Below are 15,679 nucleotides of genomic sequence, written 5' to 3' on the forward strand. Positions count from 1 at the left end.
ACCTGACTTGTAGGTCTTCAGGGAGCTGTTATGTACATCCCTGAGGAATTGCCAGCTCTGCATGAAAAGTATCTGGAGTCAAAGCAAGGATACCTTATTGCTCCTTTCTGCTGAGGAGATGTAAGTAAAAAAATCCCAACACTTCTTCCAAGGAGCGGGGAAACAACCCCTAACTTAGGATCCAAGCCCCTCTGGATTTAAATTCCCTGCAATGACAAGCTCATCACACTTTTTTCTCTTTATAGTCACAGTAATTTGCCTTTTCAATGGCATACAAATTAAATCCATCTGGAATGGCTTTTTAATTAAAATCATGCTTTGCTTATCAGAGTGAGAACACTTAACTGATTACAAAAGAAACATGCAAAGCTCTGGCATCCCATTCCTCATTCTCCAGCCGGGTTGTGCAGCAAACACACTCTGCTAAACCACGTGTAACGCTTTGGAGACTGTCCCACACGAGCTCTCCTCACCCCAATTTTGGATCAGAAAAATTCATATAGGGCATAGAGTCTATACAAGAAGGTAGGTAGAAAACCTCCCTATCTCCAGCTGAACCTGGTGGAGTTCACTCTTGTTTGGATTTTCTGACTCCTAGAAATGCCCTACAGAAGCACAAAATCTCTATACTTTTAATTTCAGCTCTTTGGCTGTGCTGTTATTTATCTTTGTAGGCAACTGAAAGGTTTCCCACTGTCTCAAAAGCACCTTCAGGCTGGTTGAAGCCATACATCTGACCCATTCCTAGAAGATATGCCACAGTATTCCACTCCATTGGTTAAGAGCTTTTTTTCTTTTTTCTTAAAAAAAATAAAATAATAATAATAATAATAATTATATTATTAAATATATTAAATATTATTATTATTAATTATTATTATTATTATTATGAGCATTAAATTTACGGTCAGATCTTCAGCCAGCATGGCACGGTACCGGTAACATCAGCAAAGCTAAGCTGATTTATTCTGGCTGAGGATGGTAACTGCAGGGCAGGATTTTCCCAAGCACAACCATTAGTTAAATTCCTGGGGCTGAATGAATAAATGACCGAGCTCCTGCATGCTGTTATCTTTCTATTCTCTGTGCCAGCTTCCACTAGGGAAAGGGACGTTGAGGCAGATGTTACAACTGAGGTCTTGAACTCATGCTGTTTGCAGTGATCCGATGGGACTTTCTATCAGAATAGCACCATCAGAGGAACTCAGCAGCATTTTCCTGATTGACAGAAGATCGCACGCTACTTTATTTGGGGAAGCTACTCTTATTTTTAGTTCCAGTAAGACCACTGCAGCCACGAAGTGCTGGATTCCAGAGGCTGAAATAACCCTCTCCCAGAGGAACCCAAGGACAGACACATTGATCTCAAAATGTCTCTGATAATGGAGAAAATGCGATTTGGCCATTGTAACTCCTCCTGCCCTCTCCCTCCTGAGCCCTAGATGTGCCACATCACTGATGCTACCCGTTTGCACTGATAGCATAACTTGGGGGTACTCAGTAACGTATTCCACAGGAGACACCAAAAGCCTGATCTCATGGGTCATGACTCTGTTACGTTCTTAAATACCTATAGAATCAAGACTTAGCCCAATATTTCCAAGCCTATTCTTTTTTCCCCCCCGATTAAATCTGTTTCTGTTGAAGTGAGTTAGAAATCCCCAAACTAATACTGAATACGCTTCAAACTAATAATTGTTACTAAACTACTTTCGATACTGAAACTCTTCCACTCACAGTATCTGGTCTACAATTTACAATGCAGGTCATTATCCCTTATCTGCATGTGTCAGTCTTCCAACCTGCAAACTAGCAAAGTGACATTTCCCTCCTTCCCAGAAATGACTGTGCCATTATTTAAAGATGTTACAGTATTTAGCACATTCTGGTCATTTTCTGGCCTGAGAAAGAAGGTTTAAGAACAATCCATAAAAAGCAAGTTTTGTCTTTATTCACTCTTCTGTCAAGAAAAATATCTCAGAACTCATGAAGCTTTCCAGTTCTGTGATGAGAAGGCAAAATGGTAAAAACTACTCCATTTTTCTCCCCAGCCAGTGAAGAACTGACATGCCCAAGGATAAATATTCCTCTCACCCCAAAAACTTTACAAGCAAAAAAATACACCTTTCCAAAAATATTCCTCAAGGTGGGTTTTTTTATTATTATTTTTATTTTTTAAAGGGAAACACATTTGGAAGGTAATGCTCAGCAAGGTCTAATGTGAAGTGGTCAGTAGAATTTCTTTAGATTTTGTCCTTAAGATTCATGAAATCTCATTTCACGGTAACCACGTGCCCCACACCCAGAGGTCAGCTGCAGCTACTAATTGGGTGAGCTGTGCAGAAATATTCTGGTTTCCGCACTAATAGACCTCAGTATCAGAGTAAAATGTGAGCTTTAAGCTCTCCCCATCGCCCAACTGCCCACCCCTTGGAAGCAGCTCATGTCCCTCTGCACGTGCAGCTGGAGGCAGCTGATTGTATCATTTCTGGAGAGAAGGGCCATTTTTAAACTTATTTTAGCACGGTGTGAAGAATCTGGGAGAGATTTCCTATGGCTCATAGGAGAGCAATCAGAAATATGAATTCCCCTCTCTCTTCTCCCCAAACAAAATGTTTACAAGACACAGACCTCATCTGCTCTGTGAGACACTGTGCTGCAACTGTCAACCCAATCCCCTGGCTGAACGCTAAGCATATGGCATAAGCATCATTATTCTGATGAAAAAACTTTTCCCTGCCTCTGTTCCCTAACAAAACCCTGTTCCCTTCATGGCAATGACTCCCATGACAGCCTGAATGACGACACTGCTGGCTGGTACGGGAAGGCCTGAGTCAATAGTGGATGGATTCCTCGAAACAAGTGGTAGCAGGGACAGGGAGCAATGACCCCTGTCACATGCAGAGCAAAGCCTTCCAGGTCACGCTGGGTTTCTTGCAATAGGAACATGTCCTGGCCCAAATACACTCCCAAGCATATTTTAGAAAATAAAGAAAAAAAAAGAGGCCAGTAAGTTTGCCAAGAGAGGCCTCATCAGTGGGAACTTCCCAGTGGAAAACAGGCAAAGTTGTAATATTGGGGGGGGACTGTATGACACCCTAGAAAGATCCAGCCCTCTCTAACAAACCAGTATCTTTCCAAGTTCATGTTTGAATCTCCAGCTCTCACCAATGTCAAAGCCAAACCTGGGTGCGTCTCCAAGCCCAGCCACCCTCCCGTTCCTGCACTGCAATGATGTCTTGGTCTTGCTCCTGGCTCTGCTTTGCAGGGTTTTTGCCTAAACAGGAGGGCCAGTACTGCATTGTGAACAGTACCACACCAATTTCTTTCCTTGCATGGCAGCTGCATAACACACATCATATGGGAAAGCTCCCCTGGGACAACAGATACCACATCCTTTTCAGAGATGGCCCGACCTCCATTGCAAAAGAAGTTGACTTTCTGGCTCTCAGCACTTCTCCTATAGCCAGCCAAATTCAATCCCATAGAGTGTACAAACACTCTTGTGCCAGCACTAGCCTTCTACTTTTGGAGACACTTCCACTCCCAGACATTATCACGAGCGCACGTGCAGGGGGTAGTTGCACCATCCCCTGGTATCGATTTGCTAGGCAAATCTAACCACATACAAACTACTTCATCTTCATGAAATTAGTTTAGGCAGACAAAAGTGAAAAAAAATAAGCAAACAGTATATTTTTCTTATTTCCAGAGTGGGTTTTAGGCCCACCCTTAGCAGAAAGCCCATTTACAGAGCCTGGACCTGAACTAAGGACTTTCCAGCCTCATCCTATGCCTGAACTGCTGCCACTCTCCACCTGCAGCTCAATTTACTAGTTCATCTCCTTCTACTCAGAGTTACCCCAGCGGATGCTGTTCCTTGTCTGCACTTCTCCCCAGGCTACTTTGCAGGGGAGCAAGCATTTATCTTTAGGTGTGTTGTACTCTGGTTGGGCTCTCCTCCCAGGGCTGCAATATATATGTAATACTTGTTTCAAGGGTTGACAGCCTGGGAGGCTTGAGTGGTGAACTGGCAGAGAAGAAATAATTACTAAGTAGAGGGGCACCAACCTGCCAAGCATTTTAATACCCCTCATAGAAACAGAGATGTGACTTTTCAGCAGTCCCATAGTGGGGAAGAAAGCAAGCCCAAATCAAAGACACAGCTGCCCTTTTATTATGATGATGATTGCAGTTGTGCAATAACAAATCCTGTCAGTTCTTCAAGAGAGAGGAACGGGGAGAAAAACATTACAGCAATACACAGAGGAAAAACAGCCTGGAAAGAGGCAGCACAGGAGAGAGAACTGTGCCCAGGCTGCTTCGTGCTGCCAGCACGGGCTGTCCCTAGGGAATGCTGCAGCTCCGGGATGTTTCTAGGTGGCACCAACCCAGGTGTGACCAGCGGACCCTGCAATCAACCCGCACAAGAGATTTATCCCAAATGTGTAGAGTGGTCACGCAGAGATTTTCAGGCTGGCCTTGGAACAGAGAGCAGGAAACCTCTTTGCAGCTGGGCTTTGTGACTGCTGCTTTTGTGTTCCTCATGCCCATTGCTTGCAGCAGCGCTTCCACATTGTATTTTAACCTCCTCCTCTATCTCATCTCACATCCTCACCAACTCCTCATGCAAATATCATGCTGGGATCACAGGTCCTGGCTGGCCCCAAAAACCCAAGGTCTCCATCATAGCTTGTAAGAGCTACGTAGACTCTTTTCCCTTCTGCATCTCTTTTTACAAAGCCTAAATACAGGTCTGTTGAGCAGACCAGGTGTCTTTCCTCTAACAAAAACTGCAACCTATCAACCCTTCGCTACTCTTCCACGAGTGAATCAAGTGTTTCTGGAACATGCCCCTTCAATAAATCCTGGTTTTATCTGCCTGTAACAATAACGTAGTAGTAAAATAGCTGAACAAACAACCAAAGCTTCAGCTTTATAGCTAGCTTTATAAATATTTTCAAATGCTTATTGGTCCCTTAAGACATTTTTGAGGCTCAGGTCAAGTAGACCCAAGGCAGCAAGCTCTGATTTTTAATTTCCTTTCCATCTACAAAACTGTCCTGGCTTGGCCAAAGAGGTTAAACCATGAGAGCTGTCTGGCTCTGGAAGAGCTTCCCAGTCAAAGGACCATTGTGAAAAAGTGAACTTTAATAAGTTAAAGGAGAATAACCATACAAATACAATCTCTAAAACTAACTCACGCCAGTTTTATTAAGTACTGCTATAGCTGTGATCGCCTAGTGATATACAGAATGTAATATTTTTACTAGACTAATAGAGATAAAGGAAAAAAAAAAAGCTTTTAAAGCTCTAACTCTGAAACAGTCAGGAAATTTCAGGCTATGCGTAGGCCGGAAATAACTGTTCTGAGTTTAGTCAAGTTTGTTAATTACAGAGAAAAGAGTAATTAGCACCTGTAGAGCAGACGAACTGCACTGGTAGGGAGGAGCTGGTAGGACCACCAGCCCTTGTAGGGCTGCAGGGTGGGCGAGAGCTCTCAGCTCCGAGACAGCAAGAACCGAGATGAGAAGAAAACAGCAGCATGTCATAAAAACCAACATCTCCACCAAGTCTGTGCTTTGTAATGCCCAACAGAACCATGGATGGTGATTTGTGGGCTTGGCTTCTGGAGATACTTCAAAGGTCTGTAACACAGAAAAATGGTAGCGATAGCTTTGCAAAAACCATGCCCTCCAAGCAGCATGCTTCTCTTGCAGATTGTCCCACTGACAAAAGTCTTCATGCTGAACCCAGCACAATAGCTACGGGGCTTTGTTTCTTTCAGATCCCAGGAAGGACTGCTATGTCTGAAAGTATATCTATTTTTTTAAAAAATATAATCTATTTCAGTTGTTCCAATATAAGCTGTTACTTTCCTTGACAAACATTGCTTCATCTGCATTGTACACAAACAGCCTGAAGATAAGCCCCTGACATACTGTTTGCTGAAACACGTATAGCTTTCCAGGGAAAGGGAAAAAGAGTGGGCCAGGGGGGGACACGGTTGATTTTGCTGCAAATGGTGTTTCAAAAGAAATGGGGTGGAGGGGGTGAGCGAACAAGAATTCCTGCACCCAAAAACACAGCTCATGCCCCAACAGCAAAGCTACAGAAGGCAAAAAAAGCTTTGCACAGAGAAATTGTCCAAAAAGAAAACTGCATAACACAAGTCAGTGAGTGGAGAAATACGGAAGCTGGGGGGAAATTCTTCAAGAGGAGTCATTACAGCACAGGAATTAAGAGCACGGCATAGCTAAGACCCACAGAGCTCTGCAGCCGTGTTTAATGTCAGTCCCCCAAAAAATGCGAGCAGCCTAGCAGTTGACACTTGAGCATGTCAGTAATTCTCCACGTAACGCTTGGCCTCCTTTCGGTGCCCTGTGAAGCTGGGAACCATCTCAACAGCAGCATTTTTCTGCCTTTGAATATGCTGAGCAGAAAGAAAAGCTGCTTCTATTGTGGGGAGAAAAAAAAAAAGTGGGGAGGAAATCCTGATTATGGTTAAAAGCTAGGGTGGAAATGAGAGAGACCCAAATAGCTGGGTGCAGGCATTGCAGGAAACAAGTGGTTTGTTTCAGGGCAGGCTCCTCCGTGCTTGCACTCTGCTTTGAGATGACGCCGGGGCAATAGCAAACCCCAGGGAGGGAATCCCAGTGGGGTCCCCAGCTTGAGCAAAGCACACAGCCAGTCTCAGCAAGGGGAAGAGAGCAGCAGCATCCCTTGGCTTTCCTTGCTGAATTGCCATCGCTACCTGCAAACTACAACGATTTCAGCCCCTCCCTCCCTCAACAAGAAAGCACATCGGCCCAGAGCAGTGGGTTTTAATCTGCTCAGCAGGCTCCTGAGGGCTAAGAAAGGTGACTTAGGGGAAAAGCAAGGGAATACATCCCACATGGCCACAAGGGGATGAAACCCTCCCCTGATAAATAGCTGGGGGTCTGTAGTGGGAAAGAGGATGGAAAAAATAAATCACTGCAGTTATTTAAATTAGGAGTTGGACTTGGCTACAGCTAAATAAGGGCAGAAGAGGTAGAACCTGCATCAGGATTTGGATTCTGGCTGCTTCCAAGCCGAGTGCATAAAGATGCTGAGAGTCAGATCTGAAGCAGCTTTTCGTTTCGCTGCAACTGCATAGAGTTGTGAGGGGCTTGGGGTGGGGGTGGCAGGGGGTGTCACATTCAGTGTATCTTGTTTCCCTTTTGTTTTGCAAAGGCGTATGTTCCTTAAGTTTGAACAGCAGCAGCCTAGCCACTTAGGAAAAAAGAGATAAAAGCAGCTTTTGAGTAGCGAATAAAGCAGGCTGCAGGGAAAAATTCAGCGTGAGCCTTTTTATTTTATTTTTTTTCCCATTCTTACACAACACATGGGAAACCTGGGGAGGGATTTGGCTTGCAGCCTAAGACCTCTAAATGTAGGTGTCTACATGGGGTTTGAGTGAACTGCCACTATAGTCAATGAGGGCTCAAAAAGATGCGCAACGTAGGCATGTGGTGCCATTTGAGATAGATTTATTTTTGGTTTCTGGCACCTGTATGGGGCTGGCAGATAATACAGCATCCACAGGCTCTTCCGAAAGGGGAGACGTGGGGCCAAGGGGCACCTTCACACATCTGGGCAGCCAAACTGAGCCCGACCACACCGGGATCCTAAATCATCTGGGTCACACGTAAACGCCTACGCAGAAATGCCGAAACGTAGGTGTCCTGATCTGCAAGGTGATTCCCACCCCGAGGTCACCTGCAAGGAAGCTGACAGGCTGATTAGTTGAGATAGACAGTGACATTTATAAGGGCCCTGGAGACACTCGCTGCTCAGATCTTACTTGTGATGTTATGGATCACCAGGTATTAATTGAAACATCTGTTAAACACAAAATCAAGGTTGGAGCCTTGAATAAACATCTTTTTAAAAGATGCCCTATAGATTTCAGATTTACAAAGGAGACACAAAGTATTGATGTTTTCCCTTCTGGAAAAGAATTGTATTTAAATTGATTTTTTTCCCTTTCTTCTTGATGAAGTGCAATTTCACAGCGATGAACCACTGGGGAGCTCACACTGAGCTTCACAACTCAAGTAGGAACAGCCCTGAGCCAGCTGTAAAAGGGAAGAGAGGATCATGAGGACAGCAGCTCAGCAAACACGGAGCTGGCACCTCCATATTCAATTCCTCTGGTCTCCTCCTAACTTTAAATCAATGCAACTCAACAAAGCCAAGTTGTGAGGTCCTGAAGAGTTTATCCAACCAGCATCACCAAGTCCGTTGCCCATCCCGCTAGTGAAATGCATCAGAAAAAATTCCTGAATTAGAAAACTCTCCTGATTAATTTCTAATACCTGAATTTGAATTGAAACAACAGAAGTGTAGATCTCCCAGCAGTTCAAACACCAAAATGGATGGTTAGTGATTGCCCTGGGGGTAAGAAATCCACCTAATGTGACTAATGGAGGAGTTTAAGGCTGTTAACATCCACTGTTTCAGTTGACTGGAAGAGTGACTTTGTTAACGTAAACCACATCAGGGTCTCCAGAATTCAAGCACAGCTCAGAAGCTAAAATAGGTCTTTAAGTCCAGGAAATACTCTGTACATATATAAGTTAGTGCTGTAGATAAAATCTGGCACAATAAAACGCCAGCAAAGCAGCACTAATGTGTGCTTTCCAGCCAAGAGCAGCCCACAGCACACATCCTGGTGTCCCTGAATTTACTTTGCAAACCAACCACCTAAGAACTGCTGGACTTAATCCTGATGTCACCTACTCTAACTTTGTAGCAGGGCTGTGTTTGCTCCGGGGCATCGCATCTGCACGGCTGACGGAGGAGTGGGGGATGAGTGTTGGAGGCAAGGACCATAACAGCAAAGAAATATCGTGCCTGCTTCCGCCTCTTACCCCTACCTGCTGGCTTCCCGCAGGTCAAGCCGTGCTCACACAGGCTATTTATACTTGTGTGGATTGGCAATTATTAATCATAATTGCTTGTGCTATTATATCTCTTTCCTCATCAGGGTTTGTGCATGAGCCTAAGTAGTTTAAAAGTGATTTGTAGCAAAGCTAATAGCCAGCAGATACTTCTAGTCAAGCTGAAGTTTGGGGACAGAACATCTTGGCGCTATTAACAACATCCTTATCAGAAGGAAACTTTGTACGTCTATTAACATCTCCACATGCCTTTAAGTGCTCTAAAAAGCCAAAGCTGGAGAAGTCTGGTATTGCCCCATTCAACAAACAGAAGGGCTGTGTAAGGACTTAAGGAACATCCAGCCACTGGTGGCTGCAGGGAGCCCACCTGCATCTCAGACCTTCCCCAAGGCACTTCCTAGTGAATGAACTCTTCCTGCACTACAGGCCTGGTAATGTGAAAGGTAAAGCTTGTGCCCGGAGAGATGAATCATCCCAGAGAGATCCCTGGTGGTCAGGCACAAGGCCAAGCAAGCTGCAGGTTGCTCCAAAAGGGAACGGTGACAAGAAGAGCGCTCAGCTGGTGAACGGCCTTCCCGAGCCACGCACGGGACCTCCCTGACATGGTGTTGGCTGGGTTAGCTCTGGACGGAGGCCAATCTGATAGCCGGCATCACTTCCCTTCCTCTCTCAGACAGAGAAACCAAGGGTCCAGTCCTGCTTCCACTGCAGCCCTCTGGGATCTCATTTCCAGAGGCACAGACGCTCCCTGCCTTGGCTGGATTCCCACCCGAGCGGAGCTCGTGATTTCTGGAGAACGTCCGGGAGCCCGGAGGGGAGGGAGCAGCAAAACACCGAGTGCTCAGCACTCCCTGAGGGAAACCTGAGAACAGGGGGACAAACCAGTGCCATGGCACAGGCAGGCTCAGCAAGTCTCATGGAGGGGGCTGGAGCGCCTGTCTGTCCATCTGTCTGGCCACCCAGCCGCGCTCTCCAACCCACCTGCTGGCCCAGAGCTCCAGGCCTTCTCCAGCTTCTCCAGGCATCTCTGACCCACACATTTGGATCACAGCTGGGGATTTTTCCTGGCTGAGTTTCCTAGATTTTGGTCCTCTCATGGGATTTTTCTTGTCTTTCTAATACAGACGGGGGAAAGTCGTTGAGACCGGAGAGCAGGGTTGTGTTCATCACACATCCCTTTCCAGGCACCAGCACACACCTACATCCCCTGCGCCACCACGACACAGCAGTGCCCTTACAGTGCCACACGGAGAGCAGAACGGGACCTGACATGCTCATAAAACCAAGCTAAGCCCTGCTCCTCATCCAAACTGGAGTAACAACATTTTCTTCGTGCAGATAATTAGACTCCTTTCCTGCCTCTGAGCCACCGATCCCATGCAGGTGTGACAAACCACCTCCTGGTGCACTCAGATCTGGCTGTACAGGGACAATTGATGCTGAGCAGGGAGATATTCTTCCTGACCCTTTTCTTCTTCTACAACAAGGATTTATGTCTACAAGCTAGCCCAAATACCTGGTAACCTCCCAGTCCTACAAAGTCAGCAGATGATGTGGCAAGCAGAAGACTGATTTTCATGAGATACCAGTCTTTCCAGTTGCTTCTGCTGGAGGCCATCCGGTAAAAGGAAAATGCCATTTTTTTTTCCCCCTGAAAATTGTACAGGCTATCCCTTAAGGAGACAAGGTACAGTACAGCCCATGCAGTGACACATGCAGCGACACACCAAGGACATGGCTGAGTCACAGGCTGAGCAGACGTAGCCTGAAGGGCTTTGGGGCAGCTACAACACACCACAGAGCAACATTGCCTGGCTCAGCATCCCAAACCTTCCCAAATCCATTTTTCTTTAGGTCTCATTCTTTCTTCTTTTCCAAGACTCAGGAAAACTGAAACACCTCCTTCATGGCCAGTCCCATCCCCTACTTGTGTGCCAGTTGTCCGTCTGTAAAACTACCAGCGCACCTTACTGCTCTGCATCCACCAAGTACTGTGACCACCGCCCTCGGGGTGAGAAGAGCCATCCACTGCTCATCTGCACCACTACAAAAGGGCAAAACCAAGACCTGCAAGTAGCAGCAGCATCCCAAGCCCTCCCCAGCCAGACTTCCCACGAAGCAGAACAGACCCTGCCCTGCATTTGTATTCGGCGTGGCCCTCCGGCTGTCACACCAGCTGACAGTGCAGCGGGGAGGGAGTTTGAACCAGAGTATTTTTAGAGCACTGTAAAAAAAGGAGAAAAAGGAAGCAACATATACATCCACACCCGAATTAACAAGCCAGACAGCTTTCTCTGTCCATGGTCCCATCTGCTTTCTGATGCTGGATATTTGGCAGCTATCCCTTCTCTTTAAAAAACACTGGGAAGGACTCACCCCCTTTTACAACACATTGTGGTCCCCCTTGTGTCTGCTTCTCCAGAGCTTCCCTGCTGGGGACCGACCCCAGCTGCGGGAGGGTGTGAAGATTGCGGTGTGAACCCCCCCACGGGTGGGCTGCAGCACCACGCTGCTTAAACAGCCTTAAATATTCCACGTAGACTTTTTTTTCCCCATCAGACACTGTAGTTTTGCCTATTTTGCTCTTTTGCCTTGTTATGCCCTAAATGAGAGCTTCTTAAAAATGTGTATTGCTGAAAATATACACTCTGAAAACTTCCAGTGTTACACAGAGACAACGAGACTTTTGGAGTTACCCAGAAGTAACTGGGCACCTGGTGCTCTTTGAATGGTGGCTTTGAATGAATAAATAAATGCATTTATACATAGATAAATGTTAATAAATCACAAAACCTATGCATTACTGGGTTTGTGACAAGGCCTTTTTAAAACATGTAATTTCATTGCTAAATGAACTTTGTGTAGGATGCAGGAGTTAGGTTACAGGATTCTAGTAAGTACCTTGCCTCTTCACCAAAACATGGATTATTTTGGTTTAAGTGTATTTATCTCAATTATCAGATTCTCAGTCAATGGCAGATGAAAGAGATGCAGATATGGCTGAAGCAGCTGTCCTATGAACTTAAATTTAGCTATTTTTTTTTAGAACAATCCTGTTTCTAGCATTTACATTTAAGCTGTTGAAGGACCAGATCCGAGTTTTTTATTCCTTCATGTACACTTCATGGCAGAAGCAGAACAAAACTCTGAAGAAAAACATGAATTACCCAGCGGGGCAAACTTGGCTACTCCCATATCTTGCAGTCTGAAGGCACGTGGAACCCACCAAGTCCTTCATATTGTCCACTTCCCATTTACTAGACACAAACATCTCCAGTTTGTTGCTCTCTGGGACAGATTAGCATAATCACAGCCCTGAACAGGCTAACCAATCCAACAGAACCCTATAGGGACTATTCTGGATTAACACTGCATTGCACACCCGGCCTCCCAAATTTAGCACTTTTTGCCCAAGTGTTAAACTTGACTGTTGCAGGAGGCAGGACTCTGGTGAGCATGGCTTGAACCACAGCAAATAAAATGTACCCAATTTCCTTTTTCCACATCTGTAAATCATGGAAGGCCAAGGTGAAAGTTTACAACAGCAATTAGAAGTCACAGGGCCACCACAGTTTTATAGCAGTGAACTTCTCAATCAGCCAATTGTTCTCGTTCAAAGTTTTTCCAATGACACACCAATAAAAGTTATCACAATAAACTACACGAGAAGACTTTGCTGAGCGATCGTTGATCCCACAGCCTTGTTACAATCACAGAGCTGCTTCTGCTTTAAAAGTGCGCACTGATTCCCAGGCTCAAGCTGAGAAACAAAAACAACAGGGATTTTCTCTGGCATCTGACTCCTCAGCATTAGTCACCTCACAGATACACGGAGATAAGGAGCTTGTAAAATCTCTCTAACCCTCTAGAACAAACCAGGTGCTAGGAATGTTCAAAAGAACGACAAAGCCACCGCAGCCAACGGTTCCACTAAACTGAGGCAAGGAAGTGAGATAAAGTACAAAACAAGAAAGTCCTACAAAGGTGGAAAAGGGACCAGAGCTGGCCTTTGGGCTGCACTGATGCTGCTCGCCATCATCCCAAAGCTTCGTGGGTCTGCGCTCATTGATAGGAGCAAGCGCACTGCCTTAAGGGCCTGATCCTGCCAACGCTTGCATGTCAAACTTCAGCAGACCGCACGACTGATCTGCAGGATCCGGCCCCAAAGGACCTCTTCATGCCAACAGCGTTTAAAGAAATGGGATTTTTGCCATGGGCTTCAGTGGAAGCGGGAGCTGGAGCAGCTCCAGCAGCTGGTGGGAGCGCTGCCCCCTTCTCACTTCCCCAGCTTGAGCCCCGGCCGTGAACTATTTTGGATTTTCCCTAAGGCAAAATCTGTAGAATTCCTGGAACTAATTGCCTAGCCTTTATTTATTTATTTATTTATTTATTTATTTATTTTTATACTTCAATCCATTTTCCCAGCCTGTTCTTCCACAAAGAAGAGTCTTTGGTGATGCAGGTGGTTGGGTAGCACGTGCTGACAGCCAAAAAAAAATTGAAATTAGTCCATTTGTCTTGTTTCCTAAGGGGCAAGAGGAGAAGAAAGGGGACACAAGTGATGCAGTCCCAGAGCTGGGTAACTTCCCACTCTCTGGGTTGCTCTGCCTCTGCCTGCTGCGGACCAGAGCAGCTTTGGGCGAACCGCTGTCACCAGCCGAGCGAGTAGAAGCAGCCTGCAGCCAAGTAGCGAAGGCACAACCCAGCTCCTGGGGGCAATCTCACCCAACCCAACAGTGTGCCGGGGAGGCAATCACATCCTTCAGAGGAAGGAAATGTGTGGGAAAGGATTAGAAGTAAGAGGGAAACTCAGCCACAGCCAGCTCCCCATCTCCTCCCCCTGCAGCTCACCGAATTAAAATGAACAGTCTCCTTAAAAATCAGACACTGCGAGGCTCAAGCTGACAGATGAGAGCTTCGGTGAGATGTTCAACATCCGACCCCGTGCCTGAACTGTTTGCACAGACAATTAGCTTTTGCGTGCACACGTGTGTGTGTGTGTGAGCGCCAGGCACAGGAGAAACAAGCCCGTTCGCTAATTCTCCAGTGTGCTACCAGCTGGCTGCGGCGGCGATGGAAACAGCAGTGCCCCGCTCAGGGACCTGCAAACGTGGGAATTGTAAGCAGGGGACACAACAGCCAGAAAACCCGTCCTTTGCTCCCACATTCTGCTCGTCTCAAACATTGCATCCACGTGAGGTTTGGGTGGCAGAGATCAGCGCTTCACTCAACTTCTGCTGGTGGCTGATCTCTGTGCTGGAGCTGTCTGCCCTGCTGCCCCCTGTCCCCCCTAAATATTTCAGCCCGCTGCTCCCAGGGCCGGGGGAGTTTTGCACAGAACGGTGCAGGAAGCTCCCGGACGGGAACCAAACTGAAAGCCAAGCTGCAAGGCTGGATGGCAACGAAACCGAGAGCCAGTCCTGATAGAAAACACCGAGAACCCAAAGCGAATCCCTCCGGCTCCCGCGATCCTCTCACTCTTGAAGAGGAAGCAGAGCTTGAAAAACAATTAATTAATTAACCGATTACTATTGCACGGACTATGCTGGGAAAGGGAAACCCAGCAGAGGCGCGCCTTTAACCACCGCCGCTTCCAAAGTTGCCCAAAGTTTGCCCAAAGCAAAACCCCTTCGCCAAACCCCCTCCGAAGGAGCGGACAGCGGGGCACTGCCGGCCCCGTGGCCCCGAGCCGGGGACACTCACCGCGGAGAGGAGGCAGCTGAGCACCACGACGCGCAGCCCCGCGCACCCCATCCTGCCCGGCTCCGGGCGGTGCGCGCAAGGCGCAGCGCTGCGCTCCCGGCTCTCACCCGGCAGCCGCGCATCCAGGGAGGGACGGGAGGAGGAGGAGGAGGAGGAGGAGGAGGAGGAGGAGGAGGAGGAGGAAGAGAAGGAGGCGGCACCGGCCGACGCGCCCCCTCCGCGCCTCTCCGCCCCCCGCCCGCCCCAGGTGCCCGCGGCCCCCGCTGCGCTTCCCACGGTGTCCCCTCCCTCCTCCTGCTGCCCCCCTTCTTCTCTCTTTTTTCCACCTGCCCCCCTTCTTTTTTACCCCTTCTGCCTTCTTCCTTTTAATCTTTTTCCCTTCTTTTGCCTGCTCTTCCCCCCCCCCGCTTTTCTTTCCCTCCTGTTTTTCCTTCTTTCCCATTCCTTTCTCTGTTTCCCCTTTCCTTTTTACCCCCTCTTCTTTACCCCCTCTTCTTCCCTTTTGCTTTTCTCCTCTGGTTCTTCCATTCTTTCTCTCTCCCTCCTTTTACTTTTCCTCTTTTTCCTCTTTTCCCCCTTTTACACGTTTCATTCCTTCCCACCCTCCCCGCTTTTTTTTCTGCTTTTCACTGTTTCCCCTTTTCTCTCTTTTCCCCCTTTTCCCCCCACTGTCCCTGTATTTCATTCCCCCTTTTCCATTTTATCTCTGTTTTTCCTCCTTTTCACCCATTTTCCCATTTCCACACCTCTTCTAATTTTAAATCCTCTTCACCCTTCCCCTCCCTTTTCTTCTCCCCTTTCCCCCTTTTTTTCTCTTTTTTCCCCTTCTTTCATTTTTAATTCCTTTCAATTCTTCCCTTCTCACCATTCTTTTCTTTTCCTTTTTTTTTCTTTTTCTTTTCTGTTTCTATTTTTTTTTCCTTAACTCATTGCAATGGGATGGAGAGAAGCTGAGGCAGAGGAGATCAGCAGAGCTTGAATTTTACTTTTCACCCACCAGCTGGTGCAGTCACTATGGGATTCCTCCAGCCCTGGAGCAAGAAGCTTGCACA

The 15,679-nt window shown here is 46.9% G+C and overlaps 1 protein-coding gene across 1 annotated transcript in view; it reads right to left on the bottom strand.

Annotated features, from left to right (window-relative positions):
• Positions 1–14,755, bottom strand: part of VIPR1 (vasoactive intestinal peptide receptor 1) — a 110,427-nt gene extending 95,672 nt beyond the window's left edge. The window contains exon 1 of the mRNA XM_035554445.2: positions 14,628–14,755. Coding sequence (XP_035410338.1) covers positions 14,628–14,678 — 51 coding nt within the window. The 5' untranslated portion in view covers positions 14,679–14,755. The remainder of the gene's footprint in view (positions 1–14,627) is intronic.
• Positions 14,756–15,679: the final 924 nt, after the last annotated feature.

Source organism: Cygnus atratus, chromosome 2, assembly GCF_013377495.2.
Source record: "Cygnus atratus isolate AKBS03 ecotype Queensland, Australia chromosome 2, CAtr_DNAZoo_HiC_assembly, whole genome shotgun sequence".
In the NCBI taxonomy this organism is placed as follows: Eukaryota; Metazoa; Chordata; class Aves; order Anseriformes; family Anatidae; genus Cygnus; species Cygnus atratus.